The sequence below is a fragment of the Nematolebias whitei genome, chromosome 2, assembly GCF_014905685.2.
Source record: "Nematolebias whitei isolate Nwh7 chromosome 2, NemWhi1, whole genome shotgun sequence".
NCBI classification, from domain to species: Eukaryota; Metazoa; Chordata; class Actinopteri; order Cyprinodontiformes; family Rivulidae; genus Nematolebias; species Nematolebias whitei.
Genome location: NC_056499.1, coordinates 54,150,694 through 54,165,146, shown reverse-complemented (window position 1 = coordinate 54,165,146; position 14,453 = coordinate 54,150,694). Strand labels below are relative to the sequence as shown.

The 14,453-nt window shown below is 42.8% G+C and overlaps 1 protein-coding gene across 1 annotated transcript in view; it reads right to left on the bottom strand.

Moving 5' to 3' along the window:
- Positions 1 to 1,003: 1,003 nt before the first annotated feature.
- The window catches only part of nob1 (NIN1 (RPN12) binding protein 1 homolog), a 36,393-nt gene continuing 22,943 nt past the window's right edge, over positions 1,004 to 14,453 (bottom strand). Inside the window, exons 4-10 of the mRNA XM_037697739.1 lie at positions 8,651 to 8,722; positions 8,442 to 8,582; positions 8,110 to 8,346; positions 7,634 to 7,873; positions 6,662 to 6,759; positions 6,427 to 6,571; positions 1,004 to 1,390 (exon numbers count right to left, since the gene is read on the bottom strand). Coding sequence (XP_037553667.1) covers positions 1,124 to 1,390; positions 6,427 to 6,571; positions 6,662 to 6,759; positions 7,634 to 7,873; positions 8,110 to 8,346; positions 8,442 to 8,582; positions 8,651 to 8,722 — 1,200 coding nt within the window. The 3' untranslated portion in view covers positions 1,004 to 1,123. The remainder of the gene's footprint in view (positions 1,391 to 6,426; positions 6,572 to 6,661; positions 6,760 to 7,633; positions 7,874 to 8,109; positions 8,347 to 8,441; positions 8,583 to 8,650; positions 8,723 to 14,453) is intronic.

Sequence of the window (14,453 nt, the reverse complement as noted above, 5' to 3'; positions counted from 1 at the left end):
AAACCCCGTCTTCCGGCTGCGATGCGGGCCAGCAGACAGCAAAGAGGCGCACCGGTTGAGGATGACGTCAGCTGCCCTGCAGACGGAGCGTACGTCTCTTCCCTCCTCTGAATGTGTACGCCAACAGCGTAACGTGTTGTTCGCTGCGGCCGTCTGGAACGCATGCTGGTGAGCTCAGTTGGAGAGCGGTGTCACCGTCTGGGTTACGCTAACCAGAGGCGCGGGACGCTGGTCCACCTGGACATCTTGCTCCGAGAAAAGCCTCCGTCAGGCTTGGTTACGCCGGGCAACCCCATAGGGCGCAGTCGGCCTGGAGCGGTGTGATCGCCGATGCGAAATGAGGTGGGATGAGGTGAGCATACGCTCAACCCCCCTCCACCGACACTACGCTCTTCAGGAGGGAATGAGCAGTGGGGGGCTGCAGCTGACGTGGCCTGTCCCGGAGGAACTATCCGATTCGCTCCGAGGGTCGGCGATGAGGAAAATTTACAAGATGGCGTTGTCCAGCGTGTAGCGACTTGTCACTGAGAAATACTCCTCCGTGCTTACCTTGAAGCAAGACTGCTCGTCAGCTTCTCGGGGAGGAGAGCTCACCGGGACGACCGGAGGTCGACGTGATGGGCCAAGCATTCTTAACAAAGGTTGGTCATCTACACAACTTTCCTTCTTCGTTCTTCTGACAGTGCTATTAGCTCGCTGAAGAAAAATGGGAGCCGATTACTTGCTCTTAACGTAATTTATACGGACCGGGTGGGGCCCACACAGCAGGTGGGCGTGGACTAAATTTTTCAGTGCAATGCTTCACATATCGGGATAAAACCCATCAGCTCAGCCTTAAAGGGCGAAGCCTATATGAAATAGAACATCTGCTTCTTTAAAATGCTGCCCTGGAGTCTTCCTCACCAAACCCAGAGGAGACGCTTGGTGAGGAAGACTCCAGGGTGTCCCGATGGTCGCATCAATAAACAGATTGTTTGGAGACGAGCTGAAGGTTTATGGATGAAGTTTAATCAAACAGATGTGAGTGTTAACATCAGCTTCCACCAGAGTCCGTGTGTGGTTCTGAACCATGCTAGAACCCTCCACAGGTTAGTAACATGAGCATCCTGCAGGATGGATGACATCACTTCTTGCTGAACTTCTTGCGCGCAGCGTTGGGGTTGGCCCGCCTCCTGCCGCCGCCGCTCTGACCGTCTCTGATGTGCAGATTGGCGGCCCGGCTGTAAATGTCGTTCTCGCAGAACGGCGAGGAGCCAGCTGTGTAGTCCGGGTCGAAGACATCCGTCTTCTGCCGAGCCTTCCGCGAGAGCCGCTGCTGGGGGAAGCGCTGGTCCTCCACCAGGTGGGGGTTGTTGGCGTGCTTCCCGCCGTGAGGCAGCGGCAGCGAGTGCTGCAACAGAAACACGACACGTGAGTCAAACGTGTCCACAGGCTGACATGAGAACTGGTGGCAGTTCACACAAACAAAGACTGAAGTATGTTTCGTTTTCACAGAATCTGAATAAATAAAACGTTTTGGTGTTTGATGTAGTGAACTCGGCCTCCGACCAAAACCTGCCTCTGACGACCCTCATGGGACAGAAACTGTTATTTCATTGATTTGAATCCAGAAATACAAATTTGCTCATCCAGAGACTGTCTAATTGTATCCTGAAGTAATCAATTGAAAGAACACTCTTCTTTTATATTATCATTACTATTTTACAATATCTTGATAAATCAAAAGTGTATTTAGTTCATACCATTTCTAAATGTTGAAGTGAACCACTCATTTTAAATCAACTGTGAAACAGTATTAATGATTTTTTAATCCTCATTTAAATTAGAAATCAAGTTAAATGTCTAGTTACAAAGTAATTATGCATTTTGATCTTCTGTCTGAAATGAGAAGTAGTGATGTCGGTCGAAAGTCAGAAAGAAGTTATTAGGACGAAGTGGATTGTTTTTAAACCTAGCAGACGGTAAATAAGAAGCTACTGGCACCTGCTTGCCCTCACTTCGTCATAACATTTCTCCTGTCTGTACTAAAAGTCCATAAAACATTCCTGTTTTCTTGACTTGTAATGACCCTCTGACATCACTAGAACCACCCCGTTGGTTGTTTCAACCAATCAGGAAGTCCTGAAGTGACCGGAAGTGAGAACTCTTTAAGAGTCCACACTTCCTGGAACTTCTCAGTCAACTGGGTCTGTCAGTCAGTCGGTCAAGTCTCCTGAGCTCCTCAAGTGGGCCTCTGATGAAGTCTAGTCTTGAACTTGGTCTTCGGAGCCTGTGATGGATTCTTCCACATCTGAGTGGAACCTCTGACAGACTCACATCTTGCTGTGTATCCGCCCGGGAGATGAGCGTGTTTGTTGAACGGAATAAGAGGCGCGACTCCTGATATGGCCAGACGCTCTTACCGGAGGCGCTGAAAGGTAGCGTTGAAATGGACCTCTGTACTGGAGTTGATGTATCTTCTGCAAAGGTAACAATGGTCATGCACCAAGTGTACCGGAGAGTTGGGCTGGTGTTGAAAGAAGCGTGCCATTCTGCGGTCCGAACAGACACCCCCTCCTTATCCATCTTTTCTCTCCATTTAAACTCCTTCATTTCCCATCTTTAAACTCTGCTATTTTGCCAATAGTCTAGATGCCTTCTTCAAGTCCTGTTGTCTTATTAAGTAAAATGTGCCAAGTTTTATTAATCAGAACCAGATCAGCTAATCAAGTGTACAATGCTTTGATGTTAAATTTTGATTCTGTTCAATAAATGACCACATTTATTCTGATGGGTCAAAGGAAATTAACGTCTCATGTCACTGATTAAACAATCCACGCACAGTTACCTCGGTCACATGGCAGTAATTTAAATCGAAAAAGAGAGAACCCGTTTATTTAAATAATTAGTAGTGAGAGGGTGAAGCTAACCTAGCCCTTAGCACACTACATTGATTACGCTAGTTTCCTTTTTGTTTATGGATGAAGTCTAAAAGGAACAGAAACCACAGATGGTTGAGTCTACAGCTCTGCCGGTGTGGTCGGTTCTGAAAGTCCGGTGAGTCGGCACCGTCCTTAAAAAAAACTAGCTTCTGATAATATTAATTATGGAGCTCGCTGTTATTGTTGTTCACTAGATTTTTCAACTATACCGTACTCACTTGTAGTGAATGTGGGGACAGATTAACTGTCTCTTCACTACTAATTAATTATTCTTAAAGCTAGTTCAAGCACAAAGAATATTAATTATTTAAATACAACGGATTCTTTCTTTTTGAGTTAAATTAATGCCATGTGACGAGATAACTGTGAGGATTGTTTAATCAGTGACATGAGACGCCATTTTTATTTGACCCATCAGAATAAATGCGGTCATTTATTTAACAGAATCAAAATTTAACATCAAAACATGTACACATTGATTTGCTGATCTGGTTCTGATTAATAAAAACTTGGCACGCTTTACTAACAAGACAACAGAACATTTCTGAAGGCATCTAGATTACTGGCAAAATAAAAAGTTTAAAGGAAGGAATGGAGAAGTTTAAAAGTAGATGGATGGAGGAAGATGTATTTTGTTGACCAGAATTAGCATGCTTCTTCCAACACCAGCTCAAACCCCCGGTACACGCGGTGCGTGACGACTCGTTACCTTTGCAGAAGATGAATCAGCTCCGGTACAGGGTCCATTTCAACGCTACCTTTCCAGCGTCTCCGGTTAGAGCTGCTGGTCATTGTCAGAAGTTGTGACGATTTACTCCGTACAACAGATAAGCTTCCTTCGAAGTTGTAGGGCGTTACGCCCGGGTGGGTTCACAGCGAGGCGCTGTGACTCAGTCAGAGATTCCACTCAGAAGTGGAAGACTCCAAGAAGACCCCATGAAAGACTCCAGGAAGACTCAGAAGACTGACTAGTTCCAGGAAGTGTTGACTTTTAAAGAGTCCTCACTTCCGGTCACTTGGTACTTCCTGATTGGTAGAAACAACAAACAGGGGGGTGTTTCAGTGATGTCAGAGGGTTAGTAAAAGTCAAGAGAGGCTGCAGGAATGTTACGATTAGTATAGACAGAGAAATGTTTTGGCGAAGTGAGACAACCGCAGATGCCAGTTGAAGTTATTTACTGTCTGCTAGGTTTAAAAACAAGACACTTCGTTCTAATAACTCGTTTTCTGACTGTCTCTGACTTTCGACCGACATCACTACTTCTCATTCAGACAGAAGATCAAAATGCATAATTACTTTGTAAATAGACATTTAAAATGATTTCTAAGTCTAATAAGGATAAAAAAAAATCATTAATACTGTTTCACAGTTGATTTAAAATGAGTAGTTCACTTCAACATTTAGAAATGGTATGAACTAAACACACTTTGATTATCAAGATATTTTAAAATAGTAATGATAATAAAAAGAAGAGTGTTCTTTCAATTTATTAATTCAGGATACAATTAAACAGTCTCTGGATGAGATAATTTGTATTTCTGGATTCAAATCAATGAAATAACAGTTCCTGTCCCATGAAGGTCTTCAGAGACAGGTTGTGGTCAGAGGTCTAGTTCACTACACACTTTTTAAATGGAATAAAATAATTTTTGGTGATTTATTCTCAGCCTGATTCCTAGAATACCAAAACAAATCTGGGTGTTTCAGTTCAGTTTATTTCTATAGCACCAAGTCACACCAGAAGTCATCACAGGACACTGAACAGAAACATTCATATTTAAAAATAATAATTTAACATTATTTATCTGAAGAGCAGACTGCTTTGAGTTGAACTCCATCACAGAACTCTCATGTTGAGCAAGCAAGAAGGCGACAGTGGAAAGGGAAAAACCCATGAGGAAGAAACCTTTATCAGAACCAGTCTCAGGACAAGTGGTCATCTGCTTCGACCGGCTGGGTTGGAGAGGAACAGATACACAATGGCAGGTCAAGATGTTAAGATAGAAATAATATCAAGCGAAAACTATTAAATTTTAGCAAATAATTAAAAAAAATTAGGTCAATTTGTCCTCTAGTAGTCTAAGCCTATAGCGGCATAACAAGCCAACCCTAACTTTAGGATTTATCAAAAGCCCATTCTTAAAACTGGACAATGTTTCAGCCTCATGGACAGAAACTGGAAGTTGGTTCCACAAAAGAGGAGCCTGAGAACTGAAAGATATTCCATTCTGCTTTTGGTAACTCTTGGACCCACGAATAAGCCTGCAGTCTCAAAGCGAAGTGCTCAGTTAGGATTTCTTTTTTTTTTTTTTTAATCTGTAATGTCAGATGGAGCTAGGTTGTTGAGAGCTTTGTAGGTTAGAAGTAAGATTTTGAATTTTATTCTGGATTTGACAGGGAGCCAGTGGAGAGAAGCTAAAACTGGAGAAATATGATCTCTCCTACTAACTCCAGTTAAGACTCTGGCAGCAGCATTTTGGATCAACTAAAGATGTTTTAAGGAAGTATTTGGACACCCAGATAATAAACCATTGCAATAGTCCAGTCTAGACGTGACAAATGCACGGACCAGTTTTTCTGCATCATTTTTAGATCAGATGTTTCTAATTTTAGTGATATTACACAGGTGGAAGAAGGTGGTTCTAGTAACGTTTTTAATGTGGGGGATAAAAGACATGTCCTGATCAAAAATAACACCAAGATTTTTAACATTAGAGCTGAAGGACAGATTAATGCCATATAAGGAGGAAGAAATACTGAAAAATTCATTCCTAAGGTGCTCAGGTCCAATAACCAAAACCTCAGTCTTGTCTGTGTTCAACAGGAGAAAATTAAGGGCCATCCAGGTTTTTATGTCTTTAAGACATGCTTGTAGTCTAAATAGCTGATTGGATTCATATGTATGTGAATGTTTCTGTAAAGTGCCCTGAGACAACTTTGTTGTGATTTGGCGCTATATAAATAAACTGAATTGAATTGGGTTTAATGGACAAATATAATTATGTGTCATCAGCATAACAGTGAAAAATTATTTCAGGGATCAGCCTCACTGTTTATGACTCTCAGGATCCATCAATGAAAAGAAGTAATCTGACTCTGGTCTGAAACATCTGGATTCATCTCTCCTGCAGGAAATGAACTTAACTTAATGTACTTAATTTCCCATCCGTGGGACAATAAAGACTGTTTCTATTCTATTCTATTCTACTCTATTCTATTCTATTCTATTCTATTCTATTCTATTCTATTCTATTCTATTCTATTCTATTCTATTCTAACAGCTATGGAGTGTTATAATCAGACTTTAGGAAAATAAAAGGTTTTAAGGATTTGTTTTCTGGATAGAGTTTTTGAAAAAGTTGCAAGTGATATCAGAACGTGTTCCGAGTCCCCGAAGGAGTAACCAGCACCTGCCTCCTCCAGGATCTGTGACCTGTTTGTGAACTGGTTATCTAACTCGTCTGTACTGACACAGACTTTAAAGAGGGGAGCAGAGCATCTCACCCGCAGTCCTCTGGGGTTCAGCACTTTGGGGTTTTTGGAGAAATGCATCTGAATGCTGCCATCGTTGCTGACCGTCACCGCCAGCTTCTTCAAGGTTTTGTTCCCACAGTGAGGACAGAACACTCGACTCATGTTGCTCGTCGTCCTAAAAGTCAAACACATTCAGGTTCTTCAGTTCTGTTCAGACTTGACCTGGCTGTCAGGAGGACCTCTGAGTCCACAGTTTAGGTCTTACTTGAAGCAGGCGTGACATCTCAGGATGTAGTTCCTCGCCTCTCTGATCACCATCCCATTCACAGACAGAACATGGAGGCCCATCTGGATCAGAACGTTCTGCAAACAGAAACATGTTCACATCATCTAAACATGCTTACCACACTCCATCCTGATGGGAAAATCAAAGTCCACCCAAGTTTGACGGTTTCAAGTATCGGGACATAAAACTGATGAGGTCATCAGTGGGTTCTGAAACGATTCAGACCTGAACAAAAACACAACAGAGTCATTAACTAAAGCAAAAGAGCTGTGTGGAAAAAAACATGTATTGTGTGTTAACACAACGCCAAGGCAGAACACCATCAGCAATGACCTCAGAAAAGAAACTGTTGCTGGCTATGAATCTGGGAAAGGTCAAAGGTCATTGAGAGACCATCTTTCTACAGAGAACAATATTATACATTTAAGATGGTTGACAATCTCCCCAGGAGTTGACAGCCCAGAAAATTCACCCAGAAGGTCAGACTGTGCAATACCTAAAGAACTGAGCTCCATCTCAGACTCTACAGGCCTCAGCAGGTTAAAGGTCAAAGGTCATGGCTTGTTAGGGTTGTAGGAGAAAACTTATAAAAACATCTAAAACAACATGGCAATATGACTTGAGTTTGGAAGGTTCATCTGAAGGAACCACAACACTTCTGGAACAATGAGACTACAGGACTGGTGGTTACCCAGAATGCACTGCAGTCAACATCTCATCCCAGCTGTCAGCACGGTGGTGGAGGTCTGAGAGTTTGGGCTACTTGCAGTCAGTGAGTGGACCATGAACTCCTCTGTAGACCAAAGGGTTCTGGCATCAGATGTCAGTTCATCTGTCCACCAGCTGAAGCTGGGACCAAATTGGGTCCAAATGGACCATGATCCTAAGCCCAGCAGCTGATCTACAACAGAACAGGTCATTTTGTTAAGTCAAAAAACTTTGGTGCCTTACCTGCATGGCGAAGTCGGTGGTCAGACATCCAACTTTGACGTCAGCTGAAGCCATCCAATTGGCAGAGTCCATCTTCAACTGTCTGATGTTACTGGGAGTGATCCAGCCCCCTTCGTCATCTTCATCCTCCTCAGGTTCGTTCTCTTTGTCCTCATCGTGCGATTGTTCCTCTGACGGCTGGTGCTCTGTTCTCTCTTCCATCTGCGGCGAGTAGTCTGATGGTGACACTCCGCCCTCATCCTGAAATAAATAAAGAAATCCTCATCATCACCACGACTCTGTCAGTTCAAGTGTTCTTTTAGGGATCTGCGTTCTCAGAAAACGTGGGTCTGTCTGATGTTCTGATCCTGTGTTTCCTAAACGATTTGAGCAGCAGACTACAAATTCTAGATCCAGCTCTTCCAAATGGACTTTGTCTTTCTGCCTCACAAGAACCAGACCATCAGAAGGAGAACGGGGCCCAGTATTGACCTCACCAGTAAAGCCAGCAGGTCATCGTCGATGCTCAGCAGCGGGTCTCTCCAGAACTGGAAGCTGTTGAAGTGTTCGTTGTCCGTCGCCTGTGTGTCCGTCGCCTGTGTGTCCGTCGCCTGTGTGTCCGTCGCCTGTGTGTCCGTCGCCTGTGTGTCCGTCGCCTGTGTGTCCGTCGCCTGTGTGTCCGTCGCCTGTGTGTCCGTCTGTGTGTGGTTTGGATTTGAAACCTCAGTTGGACCCTGACAAGAGCAGAAACAGTTCAGTCAGTGTTAACATCCTGAGACACCAACCCAAAGCAAAAATGGAGTCTGTCAGCCGGTTTGTCAGAACGCACCAGTAAATCCAGTAGGTCTGTGTCGATGGAGGGCAGCGGATCCCTCCAAAACTGGAAGCTGTTGAACGTATCGCTGTTGGTCTGGTTGGACGTCTCCTTCTCCGTTTGGGTCTTTCTGATGTTTAGTGTGTCTGCAGACCTCTGAAGAAACAAAAAACTCAGAGATGACTCAGCAACACCTGAACGTTCACCCACCTTCTGTCTCGTACCTTAGAGGGAAAGTGGAACCCTGTGATATTAACTGGTGCCTCTGGGTGGCGCTGTGTGCTCTGAATATTCACCTGAAGAAGAAAACATTCACAGTTCAATCACATAGTCGTGTCTATAGCCTCTTTTCCACAGCTCCTCTTCAGCCCGGTTCGGCTCAGTTCGGTACGGTTTTGAGCCCTTTTCCACCGTCATTTTTTCACGGAACTGGCACCTTTTTTGGTCCCTTCTTCTCGTGCCCTTTTTCCACCACTCCTACTCAGCCCTGCTCAGATCAGCTCTTTACACGTAGGATTTCCACCGAACTTCTGGACCGGTTCTGGAGGCGTGTCCAGAATCCAAAATCCTGCTAATGAACTTTTAATGAACTTCAGTTCATCGAGTGAGAGTTCTGCAATGAGTTAAACTCAAAGCAGTCTGCTCCTCGGATAAATAACATTAAATTATTATTTTTAAATATGAATGTTTCTGTTAACATTTTATATATGAATATTTCAATTCAATTCAGTTTATTTATATAGCACCATATCACAACAAAGTTGTCTCAGGGCACTTTACATACGGGGGAGTGGTGGCGCAGAGGTTAGAAGATGGGCCTGTGATCAGAAAGTAGCAGGTTCAACTCCCGGTACCGTGGGTGGATATGGTGAAACACCCACACCTGCCTCCACCCTCATTCGCCCCACTCTGGGCCCCTGAGCAAGGCCCTTAACCCACACCATCTGCTCCTAAACAGATCTCTCTTGAAAATGAGTTCTCGTGACTCAATGAGACTACCTGTATAAATAAAGGGTAATTTGAAAAAAAACATACATAAAAGCCAATTAGTAAAGTTCTCTATCTAAGGAATCCAGCAGACAAGTTGAATCTTGGCTTCGTTGCAGTCTCCCATCCTGAACAAGCACAGTGGCAACAGTGGAAAGAAAAACTCCCTTTTAACAGGAAGAAACTTCCAGCAGAACCAGGCTCAGGACAAGCGGCCAACTGCTTTGACCGGCTGGTTTTTATTATGAATATTTCTGTTCAGTGCCCTGAGACGACTTCTGTTGTGACTCGGCGCTGTAGAAATAAACTGAACTGAATTTAATCTGATGAACCAGATTCTATAAAAACATCTGTATTTAAAATTCTATATTTTCTTCATCATTTGATGTATTTGCACTCGTGTCTACTTTTATTGATCAATTTAGATATGTGTTTTTTTCTTATATACAGATTATTTTATTTTAGTGATTTAAAGTTTAATTCTTGTTTTGTGATTTGTACATCTGTGGGTAAAGTTGAACTAAAGGCTGTGTCTCTTCTTTAAACATATTTGAGGGAAATATTCTTGAGGCTAAGGTTGAAGAGGTGCTGCAGAACCCCACAGAGCTGCTCTGCACAGACCTTCAGGACTTTGGGACTGACACCATCTGGACCTGCAGCCTTATTCTGGTTCAGTCTCTCCAGCTGCTTCCTCACCTGACTTCTGGAGACGCAGAGCGGGGAGGCAAAGGATGTATCAGCATCTTCTGATTTGGTTGAAGACCAATATGTAGAAGAAGGGTCCATGACTGAGGTGGTAGATACAATATTTGAGGTGTGACAGGACAGCCTTGGGTCAATGGAGGGTGGTATGTATGTTTGGCTGTGGGCAAGAGAGGAGGATGCTGAGCTTGTTCCTGAACTGAACCTATTAAAAAATGTGTTCAGTTCATTGGCTCTGTCCAGATCAGAAGGATGGATCCTTCTGATCATCCTTCTGCTTGAAGCCTGTGATCTGTTTCATCCCTGACCACACCTCTCTGATATTGTTCTGTTGGAGCTTGCTCTCCAGCTTCTTTTTGTACACCTCCTTGCTGTTTCTTATCTTGACTTTTAGTTGCTTCTGTGTGCTCCTCAATAATTCCCTGTCTCCCTCCCTGAAGGCTCTTTTTTTCTGGTTTAGCAGTTCCTTCAGGTCAGTGGTAATCCAGGGTTTGTTACTGGGGAAGCATCTCACTGTTCTAGTGAGGATGGTGTTGTTTACACAGAAGTTTATAGTCGGTCACACACTCAGTCATGGCATTGATGTCCTCTCCATGTGGCTGGCACAGTGCATCCCAGTCTGTAGCCTCAAAACAACCCCACAGGGCTTCTTCAGCTTCCGTTGACCATTTTCTCACTGTTCTCTTTATTGCAGGTTGCCTCTGAACAAGGGGTTTATATTTTGAGCAAAGAAACACAAGATTGTGATCTGATTTGCCAAGAGGGGGTCTAGCTTTAGCGATGTATGAATCCTTGACATTTGCATAAAACAAGTCCAGCGTTTTGTTTTCTCTGGTAGAGCAGCTGACAAACTGTTCAAATGTCGGAAGTGTAGCAGAGAGAGAGGCATGATTAAAATCCCCAGATATTGCAACAAACGCACTAGGGTGTTGTGTCTGCAGCTTAGCAACCTCGGAGCTGATGACATCACACGCAGTCTCAGCAACAGCATTGGGTGGAATGTAAACAGTTACCAAAATAACATTGTTGAACTCTCTTGGCAAATAATATGGACAACAACTTAGTGCTAACAGTTCAATATCTGGACTGCAGAGACGACACTTCACAGTAACATGTCCAGGATTAAACCATCTGTTGTTCACAAGCACTGCCAACCCACCTCCTTTCCTTTTGCCACTCCTCTTTAAATCTCCATCTGCTCGTATGGTCAGAAAGCCTGGCAAGGAAACGTTGGAGTCGGGGATATGATCCTGCAGCCATGCCTCAGTGAAACACATAACACTGCATTCCCGATACTCTGGATGGGTCCTTGTTAGGGCTTGAAGTTCATCCAACTTGTTTCCCAGCGATTTCACATTGCCCATCATAATCGATGGAAGAGATGGTTTAAACTTCAATTAAATTTGCAATTTCTCAGAACTCGGAGCAGCGGCTGGATCTATTTTTAATATTTTAAAAACAATAATGACAACACCGTGTTTAATGCTGAAGTCCAGGTGTTTTTTGTGCTTGGAGGCCGACGACAAAACTCAGAGTGAGCTAGATGGAACTCTGCCGGTCTCCCCGTCCTACACCGGAGCCCGTTCAGGCCGTGCAGGGAGTCATCTCCCTGGCTCTGAGCTCCGCCGGTAACCGCGGAAGATCCTCCGTGCTGCCGGCTCGGGCTCTTGCGGCCTTGCGGGCTCCGAGCTCTGCTGGTCACAGCGGAGAATCATACAAGCTGCTGACTTGCAGAAGGCCGTTGCCCGGACCTTGGCCTCACTTGCTCATGAAGGAAGAACCCCGATCCTGGCAAACGGGCAGACCGGGATTGGTATGGGATGGAGGATGGAAAGGATTTTTAAAAACATTTTATATATAAAAAAAAAAATGCATTTGTTTTTTATCAGTGAATATTAAAAAAAAAAATGAATGATGCCGGCTTTATCATGAAATCCTGTTTTCACTTTAATATCTATTAAATAATCTGTTAAAGTTAACTCAGCTGAAAAACCTTAAAAAGACACAAAATTATTGGATCTCTCAGGAATATTCAACTCAGATATGTTTTAAGAAGAACTATGGCCTTTAGTTAAACTTTATTCCAACCCACAGATGTATAAATCACAAAACACGAATTAAACTTTAAAGCAAAGCTAAAAAAATAAATATCTGTGAAGAAACAAAACCAAATATGTAAATTGAACAATAAAAGTAGACACGAGTGTAAATACATCAAATGATGAAGAAAAACTATACAATTTTAAATATAGATGTTTTTGTAGAATCTAGTTCATCAGATTTAATGGTGAACTAAAGCTCATTAAAAGTTTATTGGAAGGATATACAGGTCCTTCTAAAAAAAAAAAATAGCATATTGTGATAAAGGTCATTATTTTCCATAATGTAATGATTGTAGATGAACAGATGCTGGGATATATTCATCATTTAACACGGATTCCTCATTTTTCTGGACTGAATAAAACGTGCATTGAATTTAAGGAAATGCAAACGTGAGACGTCATTTATATTTGACCCATCAAAATGAATGCGGTCATTTATTTACAGAATCAAAATTTAACATCAAACATTTACATTAATTTGGCAAATTATGAAAATAACAACATAAGCAATCAATCAGGAAAAATCATACGGCCATGATTTTTCCGATGCTTCACCACAGACATTTATGAAACTGTACAATTATGATCTTTTACCCACACGGATGTGGATGAGCATTTTACACAGACATTTCTAAATATCTGGAAGAATATCTACTTGATAGAAAAGTTTAAAGATGGGAAAGAAGTTTAGAGGGAGTAAAGATGGTATGGGAGGGGAAGTGTTCACCAGAATTGACACTCTCCATCAGAACCCAGCTCTCCCCGGTACGCTTGGTAGGAAACTTGACTCGTTACCTTTCTGAAGTTAATCAGCAGATATGGAGCTCCGTTAACGCTACCTGTCCAGCGTCTCCTTAGGATGCTGTGAATCGTCAGAAGTAGTGGCGAGTGAAAATGTTATAATCCCATGGAACTCGGAAGAGCTCTGTTGTCATGTCAGGATCATCCCGTCTCTCACAGAACTGTCCAGCGCTAGGACATATCAGCACTGTCCGCGCCGCAGAACTTCTCCAACCAGCAGAACTCAACAGAACTTCTCCAGAGCTTCAACAGAACTTCTCCAGAGCTTCAACAGAACCGAGTTGAACCCAACAGTACCGACATTTTAAAGAGCTCTTTCCCGGTTCACTTTTGGGAGTATTCCCATTGGTCAGAAACAACCAGACGGGGTGTGTTTTGTGACGTAAGAGGTTAGAAGACAGCAAGAATTGTTATGAAACAGATCAGAAATGTTCTCACAGACAGAGAGAGTTTTGTTTTGGCGAGTTTAGAAACAGGTGCCAAAACCTCTATATTTACGTCTGAGAGGATTCTAAAAACATGACAGTTCGTTCCAACAACTTGTTTTGCGTTTGACTCCAACCTTGGACCAACGTACACTTGCTCATTCAAAAGCAGAAATCAGAAAAGGCATAATTACTCTGTAACAGCTTTGACATGAGTTCTAACTTTGCATGAGAATAAAAATCATTACACAGTTAATAAAATAGATTAGTTCACTGCAACATCTAAAATGGTTTGACCTAAGACATTTTGATTATCAACATTTGTAAAATAGTAATGATAATAAAAGAGAGTGTTCTTTTCACTTGAATCTTCAGGAAAGAAAGTCTCAGGATGGGTGAACCTGTATTTCTGGATTCAAATCAATGAAATGACAGTTCCTGTCCCACAAGGTTCTTAAGGTCAAGATTTTTGACCTTAGACTTAGTTTTGACATGGGCCTAGTCCACTACATGATAAAAATGAAACTTTCATATATTTCAGATTCATTGCATACCAACTGAAATATTTCAGGTCTTTAATTGTTTTAATACTGATAATTATGTCATACAGCTCATGAAAACCCAAAATGCCTGTCCCAAAAAATTAGCATATTTCATCCCACCAATGAAAGACAAGTGTTTTTAATACAAAAAACGCCAACCTTCAAATAATCATGTTCAGTTATGCACTCAATACTTGGTCGGGAATCCTTTTGCATGAATGACTGCTTCAATGCGGCGTGGCATGGAGGCAATCAGCCTGTGGCACTGCTGAGGTGTTATGGAGGCCCAGGATGCTTCGATAGCGGCCTTAAGCTCATCCAGAGTGTTGGGTCTTGCGTCTCTCAACTTTCTCTTCACAATATCCCACAGGTTCTCTATGGGGTTCAGGTCAGGAGAGTTGGCAGGCCAATTGAGCACAGTAATACCATGGTCAGTAAACCATTTACCAGTGGTTTTGGCACTGTGAG